The following is a 14182-nucleotide window of genomic DNA, read 5'->3' on the forward strand; positions in this document are numbered from 1 at the left end:
ACTCCAGATCAAAGGGAATAATTTACCTCTACACAGGTATTCAGGTAGCTGAAGACACTGACAATCAGATCAGACCGTTCATTCCGAACAACTGAAGAGGGGGAGGTTATTTCAACAAAGAAAAGTTGGGAGGCTTCCAGAGAAGCTGTTGATGAAATGCCAAATCCAGCCTCACCGTTCACACAGAAGCCATTTGCTTCCCATTGGGTTATAGTATCAGGGATGGTGAATGAAAGATTTGCTGAACCGGAGGAACTACAAAGAGAGATTCTAGGTAAAATGCATCCTTTGTCTAAACAGGAAACTAAGTTGCAAACAAAAAAGTATTAAGTGAAGGTTAAAAATAAGTCATAGATCAGTATCATTAGATCAGTATAGTTAAATCTTTGTCAGGGCGTTAGATCAGTATTTTGAGAGTTGGATTTCTATAAAATTTAATCTCAAAAAGGTCACATTTCTCTAAACACATTATTTTTTTCTAATTCATGCAGCTTGCATCTATCTGCATGAAATGAACAGACAAGAAACAATACTAGAGGAAAAATAAAATAAAATATGTGGTCAGTACATACAAGTGAACGGTGTTTTGTATTTTACCAACATGGTTCTTCTTTATATACTCAGAAATAAAGTTTAGGAAATAAAGACAAAAAGAAAATAGAAATAAAGACATACAGGAAAGAAAACTTAAAAGCTTACTCAATGCTGACAAGCTCCCAAATCCATGTTTCTGGAAAGTTTGTTCTTACTGTTTCAATTATAACCCGTTCTATGGAGTCAAAATTCTCCCTTGTGACTTCACCAGCTAAAAGAAAAGAGAAATGTTTTAAAGGGAGAGAATAAAAATATACGTTCCAATGACACACCCGTAAGCTATGTCTCTGACTGCACATGCTTGGTGGGACATGATACAGGGGTTTCTGCTGGGGCTCAGTGTCAATAAATGTACATTTCAGCATAGGTGTCAGTGTTTTGATGCTCAAATCAGTCCCATTATTAAAATAAGAGCAACACACACACACACACACACAAATCAGCCTACATTGTTCCTCCAGAGTCAAATTTAGAGAAAGTCATGTCTATTTATTGAATGGAGTTTCTCGTCTGACATTCTGGTGCCTGCCAGGAAGCAATTTGGTATCAGCCAATTCCATCATCCTAATGACTAAAGTTTCTAATGACATTAACATTGCTAATTTCTTTTTTTAATTTATTTTTTTATTGAGGGATAATTGCTTTACAGAATTTTGTTGTTTTCTGTCAAACCTCAACATGAATCAGCCGCAGGTATACACATATCCTCTCCCTTTTGAACCTCCCTCCCATCTCCCTCCCCATCCCACCCCTCTAGGTTGATACAGAGCCCCTGTTTGACTTTCTGAGCCACACAGCAAATTCCTGTTGGCTGTCTATTTTACACATGGTAATGTAAGTTTCCATGTTACTCTTTCCATACATCTCACCCTCTCCTCCCCTCTCCCCATGTCCATAAGTCTATTCTCCATGTTTGCTTCTCCACTACTACCCTGTAAACAAATTCTTCAGTACCATTTTTCTAGATTCTGTATATATGTGTTAGAATACAATATTTATCTTTCTCTTTCTGACTCACTTTACTCTGTATAACAGGTTCTAGGTTCATCCACCTTATCAGAACTGACTCAAATGTGTTTCTTTTTATGGTTTAGTAATATTCTATTCTGTATATGTACCACAACTTCTTTATCCATTCATCTGTCAATGGACATCTAGGTTGCTTCCATGTTCTTGCTATGGTAAATAGTGCTGCAATGAACAATGGGATACATGTGTCTTTTTCGATTTTGGTTTCCTCAAAGTATATGCCTAGGAGTGGGATTGCTGTTTCATATAGTGGTTTTATTCCTAGTTTTTAAAGGAATCTCCATACCGTCTTCCTTAGTGGCTGTATCAATTTACATTCCCACCAACAGTAATGTTGCTAATTTCTAAAGACATTTTCTTTTGTTTCCCTGGCCTCTGGGCTATATTTGGCATTAAAAATCTTTTCTTTTTAAATTGAAGCATAGTTGATTAACAATGCTGGGTTACTTTCTTCTATACAGTAAAGTGACTCCGTTATAAATACACACACATGCACACACACACGCACACACACACACATATATATTATATATATATATATATATAATATATATGTACATTCTTTTTTGTATTTGGCATTCTTTTTTCCTATTTTTTGGCCAGGCCACATGGCCTATGGGATCTTAGTTCCCCCACCAGGGATTGAACACGCACCCCCTGGATCACCAGGGAAGCCAAAAATGGATTGGTATTTGAACACATTTCTCTGATGCCAGCTGTTTGGTCATCTGAGAATCAAAATGCTCTTTGCCTTGAACTATGTATTCTGATCTACACAAAATAAGGGCATCTCCTCCTGTAATCATTATGATTGCCCTCCTGTACGTTTCTGCTGTTGTGTTCTGCCGTAAAAATAAACTTCTCATATCTGAAGCTATTCCTTCCCTTTAGCTAATACCATTTCCACTTGCCTTATTTTGCTTTATTCAGCTGCAGGATGTATAGTCGTAGACAAACACATGACATACTGCACATGTAAAAATCCCAGTTTTGGGTAGTCATATGAAATACAACCAATTCCATGAATCCTTTTACCCATCTCCCCCCACACAATTCTTGGTTACCCACATGCAATTTTCAATGGGGCACTGTACATGGGTGAATATCCTCCTGATTCCAGATAGAGCGGCCCAGTGTATGGCATGATTTTCTCTGTTGAACATACTTCTGGTTTCCGGTAATGGAGATTGGTGAAGACTTTCAGACCCATATCCTTCAAAGACATAAATAACAAAGGAAAAGTTGAGCAGTCTTCATACAAGACCTAAAAAAGAGTCATCAACTATCTTATAATTTTAAAAATAGATAATAAATATACATGTTTTCTTTGCTAGCAAGCAAGGGTCTGGTATATTACAAGTCAAGTCACCTGTCTTTGATGTGTGTGAAGTCTCTAATTTGGAGGAAAAATGATAATCATTATGATTACTCAGCACTTGCGTTCTGGGATTTTGCTAAGGGTTTTAAATTATTCTCCATCTGATTTTAAGGGAAAAATATTTATGAGATGTTATCATTGCCTTAATTAACATCACACACATACACGAACATGTGTGTATGAGACACAGCCAGTAAATTGGAGCTCTGGGACTTGAAGGAAAATGTCTGATTCTATTCCCCTTTATTTCTATAGCTGTGATGGCAACCCACTCCAGTATTCTTGCCTGGAGAATCCCAGGGATAGATGAGCCTGGTGGGCTGTTGTCTATAGGGTTACACAGAGTTCGACATGACCGAAGCGACTTAGCAGCAGCCCCAGCAGACTGCAATCATAAAGATTCCTTTAGGGAATTCCCCGGTGATCCAGTGGTTAAGACTTTGCCTTCCAATGCAGGGGGTGCTAGTTTGATCCCTGGTTGAAGAGCTAAGATCCAATATGCCTTGTGGCCAAAAAACCAAAACATAAAACAGAAGCAGTATTGTAACAAATTCCTTAAAGACTAGGAAAAAAAAAAAAAGGTCCACATAAAAAAAATCTTTTAAAAAATACCTTAAAGGAAGCCTCAGAAAATTCCAGTGATAGCCTTTGTATAAATGAAGCTGAGGCTCTATTTTAGCTTCCCGATTTGATGATTTCTGCATAAAATTTATTGCAATACCTTGAAGATTGCCTCATTGCTTCTAACATCAAGTTTTAACTTTAACATCAACATCATCATTTCAGCCACCCTATAATTTATTTTCCACAGAGAAAAACATCAACAAAAATGAGTATCTTTTTTATAAGACAATTTCTGAGTGATTTTAAACACATTACTGACCTCAATATCAAAGAAAAGGAGGTGTTAGTCACTTGGTCATGTCTGACTTTTTGTGACCCCTCCCTGGACTGTAGCCCACCAGGCTTTTCTGTCCATGGAATTCTCCAGGCAAGAATACTGGAGTGGGTTGCCATTCCCTTCTCCAGGGGATCTTCCCGACCCAAGGATCAAATGCAGGTCTCCTGCACAAATAATAAAATAATCTCCTGCAGATTCTTTACTGCACAAATAATAAAACAGATTTGCATTCAGTGCATGCGTCATGTCTGACTCTTTTGCGACCCCATGGACTGTAACCCACCAGGCTCCTCTGTCCACAGAATTTTCCAGGCAAGAATACTGGAGTGGGTTGCCATTTCCTTCTCCAAGATATGCATTAGGAAAACTAAAATTAAAATTGACATGCAATAATTTTTTTAAAGTACTTTTTTTCTGATGTGGACTATTTTAAAAATCTTTATGCACTTTGTTACAATATTGCTTCTGCTTTATGTTTTGGGGGTTTTTTGCCTCAAGGCATTTGGGATCTTAGCTTTTCAATCAGGGATTGTACCCACACCCCCTGCTTTGAAAGGTGAAGTCTTAACCACTGGACCACCAGGGAAGTCCCAGCATGCAGTAATTTTAAAGCTTAAAATGACCTTACCTTGAGAATATCATAGGTGTCTCCATCCCCATGGTTGCTTACAGGTATATAATACAAGCCATTGTAAAACATATCTTTCTGAGGAATGCAAGGGTCTAGCTTGCCATCATCAAGGTTGAGACCACGATAGAAATAACCATACAGTTCTGTATTTGGGAGCATACTGTACACCTGGAAGAAAAATATCATGGTTTCTAATTATTTGAAATATTCTTTTTATAGTGGCAAAATTGGCAACTTTTTGTGCTATAACCATTTATTCTTCAAGTAAAAGTACATCAACACATATTTATTTTATAATCCTTATACATTTTAATTTATTTTCAGTTTTGTATTTTGATATGGTTTAAGGGAAAAGGAGGCCATTTAAAAATTTTATTTACTAACAACAAAATTAAAAATTCAATCAAGTAAATTGAAGTAAATAAACATATAAAACAGGTTGCTATGGTTCCATGAATAAGCATAGTATCAAATCTGAATCTGTTTCCAGGCAGCCAAGGCAAAAAAGAAGCATTATTCAATATGTAAATCTCATTATCAAAAAGAGAAGAGCATATATTCTAGTTACACATAATATATAATTGCTTATAATATGATTTAAAAGATCTTTTTATTGGAGTATAGTTAATTTATAATGGTGTGTTAGTTTCAGGTATATAGCAAAGTGATTCAGTTACACATATACCTATATTCACTTTTTTTTCAGATTCTTTCCATTACAGAGCATTGAGATGTGTTCCCTGTGCTATACAGCAGGCTCTTATAAATTACCTATTTTATATATAGCAGTGTGTCGATGTCAGTCCCAATCTCCCAGTTTATTCCCCCCACCCCCGTATAACCTTTTATCCTTGTTCTTTTCTTTATAGCTGTAATATTTCATCTAACACTTTTGAGTCAGCTCATTCTAGGAGAGGAAGGCTTCAATTTTGTTTTATGTGGTTCACAGAAATTTTTTGTTTTAACGCGGAATTAAAGATAGCATGTAAGGAAGAGATGCCTGAAGATCTATGGATGATTCCAAGCCTGAGAGCACAGATAATTCGTGATTATCTGTGAATACCTAGATCTGGAGGAAAATGATAGCAGCCTGATTCTAAATCTTCTCAAGTATCCTTCCAAAGAGAACATAAAACCAAAGAGAACAAGTAATCACTAGCATGAGTGTGATAAGGATAATACCATGACCTTCAAATTACTTGTTAGCAGAAATACCAACAGGCTTACCTGGTGGCTCAGCAGCAAAGAATCTACCAGCAATGTAGGAGGCATGGGTTCTTTCCCTTTGTGAGGAAGATTCCCTGGGTGGGGAAGATCCCCTGGAGAAGGAAATGGCAACCCACCCCAGTATACTTGCCTGGGAAATCCCGTGGACAGAGGAATCTGGGGGGGCCACAGTTCATGGGATCACAAGAGTCAGACACAGAGACTAAACAAAAACAACAAGAAATATCAGCGCCATATTCCAACAGAGCTCCTACTGTTGAGAAGTTGGAGAAGGAAATTTTAAGAGACTACATGAAGGAAAGAAAAGACTGGCATGGAGAAATTAGAAGATACACACAGCAGTCAACTCCAGATGAAAGAAAGTACAACATTAAGTGTCAAAGGATGAATCATGGTCTTTGGACTCCATAAGAAACGGGCTTAAAATAAATGGGCCTGGAAGTGGCAGCTTCCAAACCTTGTGGTTGATGGGACATAATCAGATCATTAAAGGAAGGAAAAGATGCAACTTCAAAACGTGAGGACGTACTTGTAGGGCAAGACTAGAAACACAGACATAGAGAACTGGGATGAATTGAGAGAGCAGCACTGAGAGATATACGCTACCATGTGTAAAAGAGAGAGCTAGTGGGAAGATGCTGTACAGTCCAGGGAGCTCAGCTGGGTGCTCTGTGAGGGATGCTCTGTACACGGATGGGATGAGGGTGCTGGGAGAGTCAAGAGGGAGGGAGTACATGTACACATATAGCTGGCTCACCTTGTACAGTGGAAACTAACACAATATTGCAAAGCAATTATCCTTCAATTAAAAATAAATTTTAAAAAAGAGGGATGGGAAATATGTATACATATAGGTGATTCACTTTGTTATATAGTAAAAACTAACATAACATTGTAAAGCAATTATATGTCAATTTAAAAAAAAAGTAAAAACAGATGAAAGAAAATGGGAAATTAAAATATCCAATAGTTTTTAACTAAGATGACTTTGATGAAAAATTCTGTAATTGCAGGTTTGGAAATGCTTATGAAAATATAAGATCTATTAACAGATAACAGAATGTCCAAGCACACCTTTTGATACTGAGATTTAACTCTAGGTTTTCATATATATAGTTACATCTACAGTTGTATAATCCCTAACCCATTATAATTATCCATAGAATTCTTTATTGTTGTGAGTCCTGAGCCATCCAAAAAAAATAGTTAAGTGTGCAATCCATGGAAAGACAAAAAAAAAGACAATGTTTGACATTTTTCACCTGTTCCATTTCAAATAAAAACATCATCTGGAGCATAAGACTTGAGGAAATCTGAGAACTTACACTTTCAGCTGACAGCTGTTGTTCTGACTTCAGTAGAACGCTTTTATCCACAGCCCGGAGGGCACAGACTGAGTCAGGGGATGCCTGAAGATGGAGACCAGTGCTGGAGCCTGGTAGTCCCTGCTCCTTTGAGAACTTGATGTTAACCTAAAATTAAGGAAGAAAAGGAATGAGTAAGATTATTTTACATGAAAATGTTGGGTTTGCCAAGCATTTCATTCGTGGTTTTCCATAGCATCTTATAGAAAAGCCCCAAATTTTTTTTGGCCAACCCAGTAGTTGGACTATGTCTGATCTTTTCCAAGTAAATCTTTATAGATTTCTGTACCTTTATTTCTCTTGCCCACTCTCCCCCTTAATTCTCCATCCTCACAGGGACACTGCCTTCACCAACCCTCGTACCATCCCAGGATTGGCACTGCTGCCAAAAGTGGTTCCTTCTGTTGGATGATTCATCTCCTAATAACTGAGCTGTGCCAATGATGATTGTGAGATGACCATGTAAAGGTTATAAGCATCAAAAAACAAGGAGACGCCAGGGAGTAAACGGCCCACCCCCTCACTCAGAATATGCAAGAAATAGAAGAGACCTCACCTTGTTTTTAAAGCATTTTTCCACCTGGAACTTGACACTGTCAGCTATGATTTCCCCACTGGGGTGAAGAGTGTAGACAAGCATGACAGCCACAGGAGCCAGATCAGCACTGACATTGATGGGGAAGGAGATGTTTCCCTTCCAGGCTGTGTAAATATGAGAGATGAGCAGCAGACACAGTACCAGAAGTTTCCTGACTCACTGGGTACACTTAGATAAAAGAGAATGGCTTATGGGTAGAAAGAGCAAATCGGACTTTATTTTAAAGGCAAATCAATTAATTAATCAATAAATTGTGTGCATTCTCAGTTGCTAAGTCATGTCCGACTCTTTGAGACCCATAGACTGTCACCTGCCAGGCTTCTCTGTCCATGGGATTTTCCAGGCAAGAATGCTGGAGTGGGTGGCCATTTTCTCCTCCAGGGAATCTTCCCAACACAGGGATCGAACCCACATCTCCTACATTGACAGGTGGATTCTTCACTACTGAGCCATCCAGGAAGCCCCAATCAATCAATGAATGGGAAGCATATATATGAAGGAAGATTGCATAATTTAGATAATAACAATGTTTGAGTTTTGGACATCACTTTTTCTATATTGTATCTGATAGCCTGGCAATCATAGAAACAGGTTGAAATCTCTTTCACTGAAATATTTAGCAGGCTACTCTGGGCCTCTACCCACAAATTGTAATGCTAAGCGTCCTTCCTAACTTCTTGACTAGAATCACAGTAACATTTCTTTAAAAGACAGAAAAATGAAGGTAGAGTGCATGTTTAAAACAAAAAATCAATGCCTTATATACACCTTTGTTTCTGATCTCCTTCTGTCCACTGAGGAAGATAGTTCCTTTCACCATAACCTGTGCCGAACAAAGAAAACACAGTATGCGATAGCATGTTAGATAATATGGTATGTGGACTTAAAAAAAATATTCACAACCTAAAAGTTGAGAGTTATACCTTATTCAGTGGGAAATTTTAGGACTTCAATCCTGGGAGAAAGCATTTCAAGTAAAACTGAGAGACTTGCTCCGCGGAGGCGAGGGCTTTGCAACAAAATGCAGGTACATCAAAAGGTTATTGTTAATTAATGAAAACCAGATATCCCAAGTTAAGGAATTTAGCACTTCTCGATGTATGGGAAGATGCAAGATTCTGGGCTCACTGAAATCATTCCTTTGATATGTACCCCAGCTATCTGGGGCTAATATCCTGTGTTTTCATTTCTCAGGTTTCCTCAGGGCTCACTCACTTCCTCAGTCACTTCCTGCAGTGAGTGACTGTAGTCTGGTGGCTTCTAAGTTCAGTTCAGTTCAGTTGCTCAGTTGTGTCCGACTCTTTACAATCCCATGGACTGTAGCACGCTAGGCCTCCCTGTCCATCACCAACTCCCAGTATTTTTTCTTTACCAAGTTCCCTCAGGGCTCACCAGCTCACTAACCATGGTGGCTACAGCTGCTGATGACTGTGACGTTCTTTGTTTACTGATATGGCAGGAAATATTCCATTTCTCAGGTATCATGTTATTATTAGATAATGAATGGCCTAATTACAATTCTATTCTATAAGATAAAGTAGTTTTTACAAACAAATATGAAAAATGAACTCTTTCACAACTTGGGAAGGAACAGAGCAAGTGACCACAGTTGACTGAGAGCTAATTATGTGCTGGGAACTTGGTGAGTGATATGCCAGTCACCATGGGGGGGTGAATAAAGCTCTGAAACAGTTGAGACTAACTGGTTTCACATAAGCCAAGTCGTTTCACCTCTGCCCCTGTTCCGTTGTTTATAAAAAGAAGATACTCATAGGGCTGATTAATGAGTTAATTAAAAAAAAAAAAAACCTTTATAACACTGCCTGTCATGTAATACTTACCCTTGGAGGAAAGTCTTTTGTTTTCTTCCAGTGACAAATATATAGCTGAGGAAGTTAAGGCTTAGAGAGCTTAAACAATCTGCCCAAGATCAACTAGCTCACCTAATACATAGAAGAGGGGAAAGGATTCCAGTCAGGAGTCCTAATTTCCAAGTTTGCAGCCTTTCACCTTTCAATAGCCTTATAGAGACAAAATGGATAGGGCCAGAACCAAAAGGGCTAATTCTTTTTATTGCTCATCAAAGTCAGCCTTCTACTTTGCTCTCTGGTAGCTGTCTAATACTTTATTCTCCTGAAGGGTCTGTATATACTTGATGTGAGTTAGAACTGAATGTGTAAAATAGCAGACTCCGAGTAATAAATTTTTCCAGGAACAGATTCACAGACTTGGAGAATGAACTTATGGTTGCCCTGGAAGGGGGAGATGTTGGGGGGAAAGGGATAGTTAGGGAGTCTGGTATGGACATGTACACACTGCTGTATTTCAAATGGATAACCAACAAGCGCCCACTGTATAGCATAGCAAACTCTGCTCCATGTTGTGTGGCGTCCTGGATGGGAGGGGGATTTGGGGGAGAATGGATACCTGTATATGTGTGGCTGAGTCCCTTCACTGTTTACATGAAACCATCACGACATTGTTAATCAGCCATACCCCGATGCAAAAGAAAAAGTTTAAAATAAATAAATAATTAAGTTTTTCAACCTTGGAAAAACTGAAATGACCTTGGATATTTTTATGTGTTTATTTGTTTCTGGGATTGTTCTTCATGGACCCAGTGGTACTCACCAGCAAAGGGAGAATCTTGGTTCAATCTGATTAACATAGCCCAACTGATGTCCAGGTTCTGAGCTGTACTGGGCTAAGCGGACAATTAGACAAGATCCAAGAATCGACCCACTGAGACTCACCAAATAGAAGAAGTTGATGTTTGAATCATCCCTGTATGCTTCACTGTTTAGCGAGTAATGTACAGTAACAATCTTCTCTTGATCGCATCTAAGCTCCTTGGGTTCAGGCTCAATCAGCAGGAAACTGCTGGTTTGTGAGTAGAAGCGTTGGACTGAGAAATGGCCATCCATGTACTGTGGAATTAACCAGCTGGGAAGGTAGCAGCTTTGGGGTCTGAAATATGTGGCCTGAGAAGATAAAAGAAAGCAAATGGGTTGTAGAGGTATAAAGATCTTCCAGGGACAGTCATTATTATAGAATAGGAAGCCTCTTATCTCTTCAGGGCAGGGAAGAATCTTAGCTTGAGGTTAACGTTTCAGAGTTGTTACTGGCAGTAAAATAATAAGAGCACTCCCCTCTTTTCATATATAAAACATGACCTTAGTTGTATGTCTATTTCATCAGGCCTACAATGAGTTGTTTATCTCACTTTGTCACTGAAGTCAACATTAGGCCTTATGCCTTTCAGCTATGTTTGAACACTAACCAACTGTTTAAATGCAAAATTCTGTTTAAACAGAAGAGGAGAAATCATAGTATCTCTCTTATCTATGCACAAAATGGTCAAAGGAAAGAAGCCAAATCATCTTTATGAGCTATTTCTACTTTCTCAGAGGAAAATATTGGTTATTGGAGAATTTATAATAACAGTAATTGGTTGTTATCTTGAATAAGTATTCTTATGTATTATTTAGTGAACAAACATAAAATACACTAAATGTTAAAGTGTATTAAAATGTATTTTCAATGCAAGGTATCTTTTAAGAGATTTCTAATCTTCAAAATTTCTAACATTCAGTTCTTCTGTGGGATCTCATCCACTCTGATGTCTTACTTTCAGACGAAACTCCGGATCAAATATATCAGAAGTATCAATGGAAAACTGAGCTTCACCATTCTCATCTGTGGTGTAGTTTCCTACCAGTCTGTCATTGAGCTCCAACTGCAATAACTTGTTCACCATCGGAACATTATTAGGGCCGGAAAATTTAAGCTGTACACACACAAAAAAGAAGCATTAATTTTTAAAATTCAAAATGTCCTATTTCTACCAAGAAAGCATTTTCTATTTGCAAATGTGATTGTTTATTTGTAATTGTCTTAAATTCCATTAGGCAGAAAGATGTTCTATTAAAAACATATAATATGGTGATATCTATAATTGTATCTATTGCTTTCTTTCAGCCTAGGACTTTTTCCAATATATCATATGCAGTCATGTTACACATGTGTTATGAAAGTAGGAAAAAAGTGTCCAGAAATTTTCAAAAGGCAACCTATGACCTAAGAAAATGAAATGAAAACATATTTTTTTTTTAAACCCACAGTTCCAAAATAAGAAATTCCTCTTCTATAGAAAGGGTCCATGTTCTTGAAGCTCACACTTCCAAGCACTGGAGTGATAAAAATAGAAGACTTTTCGCTGATTTGCACACCTGCAAAAAATGAAAAGCAGTGTTATGGGAAATACGTCATTTGATCAAGAATTTCAGAAGAACAAATAGCCTAGATTTTGTTTGTACATGTGCAAATGCATATACACAAAATTATATTCTTGTTCTACATTGAAAAGGAGGTGTGGGTGCTAGGAGCAGGCTACAGAGTATTCTTTATTAGGTTATATAATTCATTAAGCTGAATAATGTAATTAGCATGAAAATATTTGAATCAGAAGCAGGAGAGAACACTCAATGTCCCTCCTATCATTCTGGTAATTTCTGGCTTGGAACTCTTCTTATGATGGAGAATACCATAGAAATTTCAAAAATAAGGCTTTCACTTCCAAAATCATTATTAGACTGCAAGGTAACTGTTTTCACACTTTTTCCAGATTAAAAAAAAAAAAATCTGATAGCAAAGTAAGTAGAAATTCGTTGTGATACCAAAAAAGCATGTCATAAACAGAGGCAAGCATATGTAAGTTACAATATAAATGTGTCAAACATCCATTATTTGAAGGCCATTTTAATATTGATCAAGTAGATTTACACAAAAAAGTTTATAAATAATATTATCTCAATCGTTTTTAGGAGAAGGCAATGGCACCCCACTCCAGTACTCTTGCCTGGAAAATCCCATGGATGGAGGAGCCTGGTGGGCTGCAGTCCATGGGGTCGCTAAGAGTCGTACACGACTGAGCGACTTCACTTTCACTTTTCACTTTCATGCATTGGAGAAGGAAATGGCAACCCACTCCAGAGTTCTTGCCTGGAGAATCCCAGGGACGGGGGAGCCTGGTGGGCTGCCGTCTATGGGGTCGCACAGAGTCAGACATGACTGAAGCGACTTAGCAGCAGCAGCAGCAGCAATCATTTTTAAATAACAAGAAATAGTAACTGAATCTGGTTTTATTACCTCAAGATTAAATCTCACATTCCTCTTTTTCTGTTTCATTTTTAAAATGAATATTTATTATACACTCACTATGTGCAATTTTTCACTAATAATTTTTGCCTTTGCAAATGTATCCAGTTGTATTAAATTGGAAGTTGGCAAAGTTCTGTAAAGGATCTGATAGTTATTATTCTAAGCCCATGATTCACAAGCCCCTGTCACAGCTACTCAACTTTGTTGTCACTCTTATGCAAGATGAGTAAATATGGTTGTATTCCAATATAACTTTATTTATATAAACAGGCAAAGAGCTAGATTTGACCTACCAGATGTAGATTGTGAAATATGCATTCAATCAAAAACTAGGCCCCGGCAGTTGATTATCACACAAAATTATAAAGAGATACCTAATTTTTTCACCTGTCAAGACCCTCTGTCTCACTGATGCAGGCACAGATCAGATATAAACATAGAGCATTTACTTAATAAGTATTATACTTATTAAGTATTATACTTAATATACTTATTATGAATATATATATGTATATATACATTATACTTAATAAGTATTATAAGGAAAATCTTATTCAAAAGCAATGCTCAAGTTGACCTATTGGCAATGTACTCCACATACTGAACAATTATTGATCTGTATTTCGTGAACATTGTTAACTCAGTAAATGTCTCTCAGGAAGCTGCATATAGCCCCAGATTGCCCATAAACCACGAGCATTACCTGTCCCAATTTCCGTAACAGTTGTGGTGATATAAAATGACATGAAGAGTCCAGAACGGTAGAGTTGGAAGACTTTTGTATTTATAATTTGAGAAACACAACCATTTTTCAACTGAAAAAGAAGAGAAAGTATAATGAAAAGTTTAGGGATTTAAAAGTCTCTAAAAAAATATGGAGTTTCAGCACAGATATATAACTCCCTCAATTGCTCCATGGCTCCATCTCACAAACTTGGTGAAATGACCGAGAATTGCAAAACAAGGAGGAGGAGATTGGAGGGGAGTTTCATCAGCAATGAAAACAAAGTGGAAGTAATGCATATTTTACAGATTTCAGGGATATTCTCCTGGAGACACTGATGGGAACAAATTTAAGAATGAAAAATGGAACCGAATAATATTTTAGGATTGAGAAATTAAAATCTCCTTAATACTTGAGAAGTATTAAGAACAGATGGAGTAGAAGCACTCTTCAAATATGTGACGCCAAAACACTTCAAGGTAAGTTGTTCATATAAAAAAGAAAAAATCTGGTGTATGTATACAATGAAATATTACTCAGCCACAAAAAAGAAAGAAATAATGCTATATTCAGCAA

The 14182-nt window shown here is 37.4% G+C and overlaps 1 protein-coding gene across 2 annotated transcripts in view; it reads right to left on the reverse strand.

Moving 5' to 3' along the window:
* LOC122423800 (ovostatin homolog 2-like) overlaps positions 1-14182 on the reverse strand; it is a 49543-nt gene that overhangs the window by 18932 nt on the left and 16429 nt on the right. For both annotated transcript variants that reach the window (XM_043441191.1, XM_043441193.1), the window contains exons 9-19: positions 13586-13697; positions 11842-11951; positions 11351-11509; positions 10476-10703; positions 8491-8545; positions 7681-7826; positions 7086-7232; positions 4531-4701; positions 2692-2836; positions 700-805; positions 27-255 (exon numbers count right to left, since the gene is read on the reverse strand). In XM_043441191.1, coding sequence (XP_043297126.1) covers positions 27-255; positions 700-805; positions 2692-2836; positions 4531-4701; positions 7086-7232; positions 7681-7826; positions 8491-8545; positions 10476-10703; positions 11351-11509; positions 11842-11951; positions 13586-13697 — 1608 coding nt within the window. The remainder of the gene's footprint in view (positions 1-26; positions 256-699; positions 806-2691; positions 2837-4530; positions 4702-7085; positions 7233-7680; positions 7827-8490; positions 8546-10475; positions 10704-11350; positions 11510-11841; positions 11952-13585; positions 13698-14182) is intronic.

Source organism: Cervus canadensis, chromosome 21 (genome assembly GCF_019320065.1).
Source record: "Cervus canadensis isolate Bull #8, Minnesota chromosome 21, ASM1932006v1, whole genome shotgun sequence".
Lineage (NCBI taxonomy): Eukaryota > Metazoa > Chordata > Mammalia > Artiodactyla > Cervidae > Cervus > Cervus canadensis.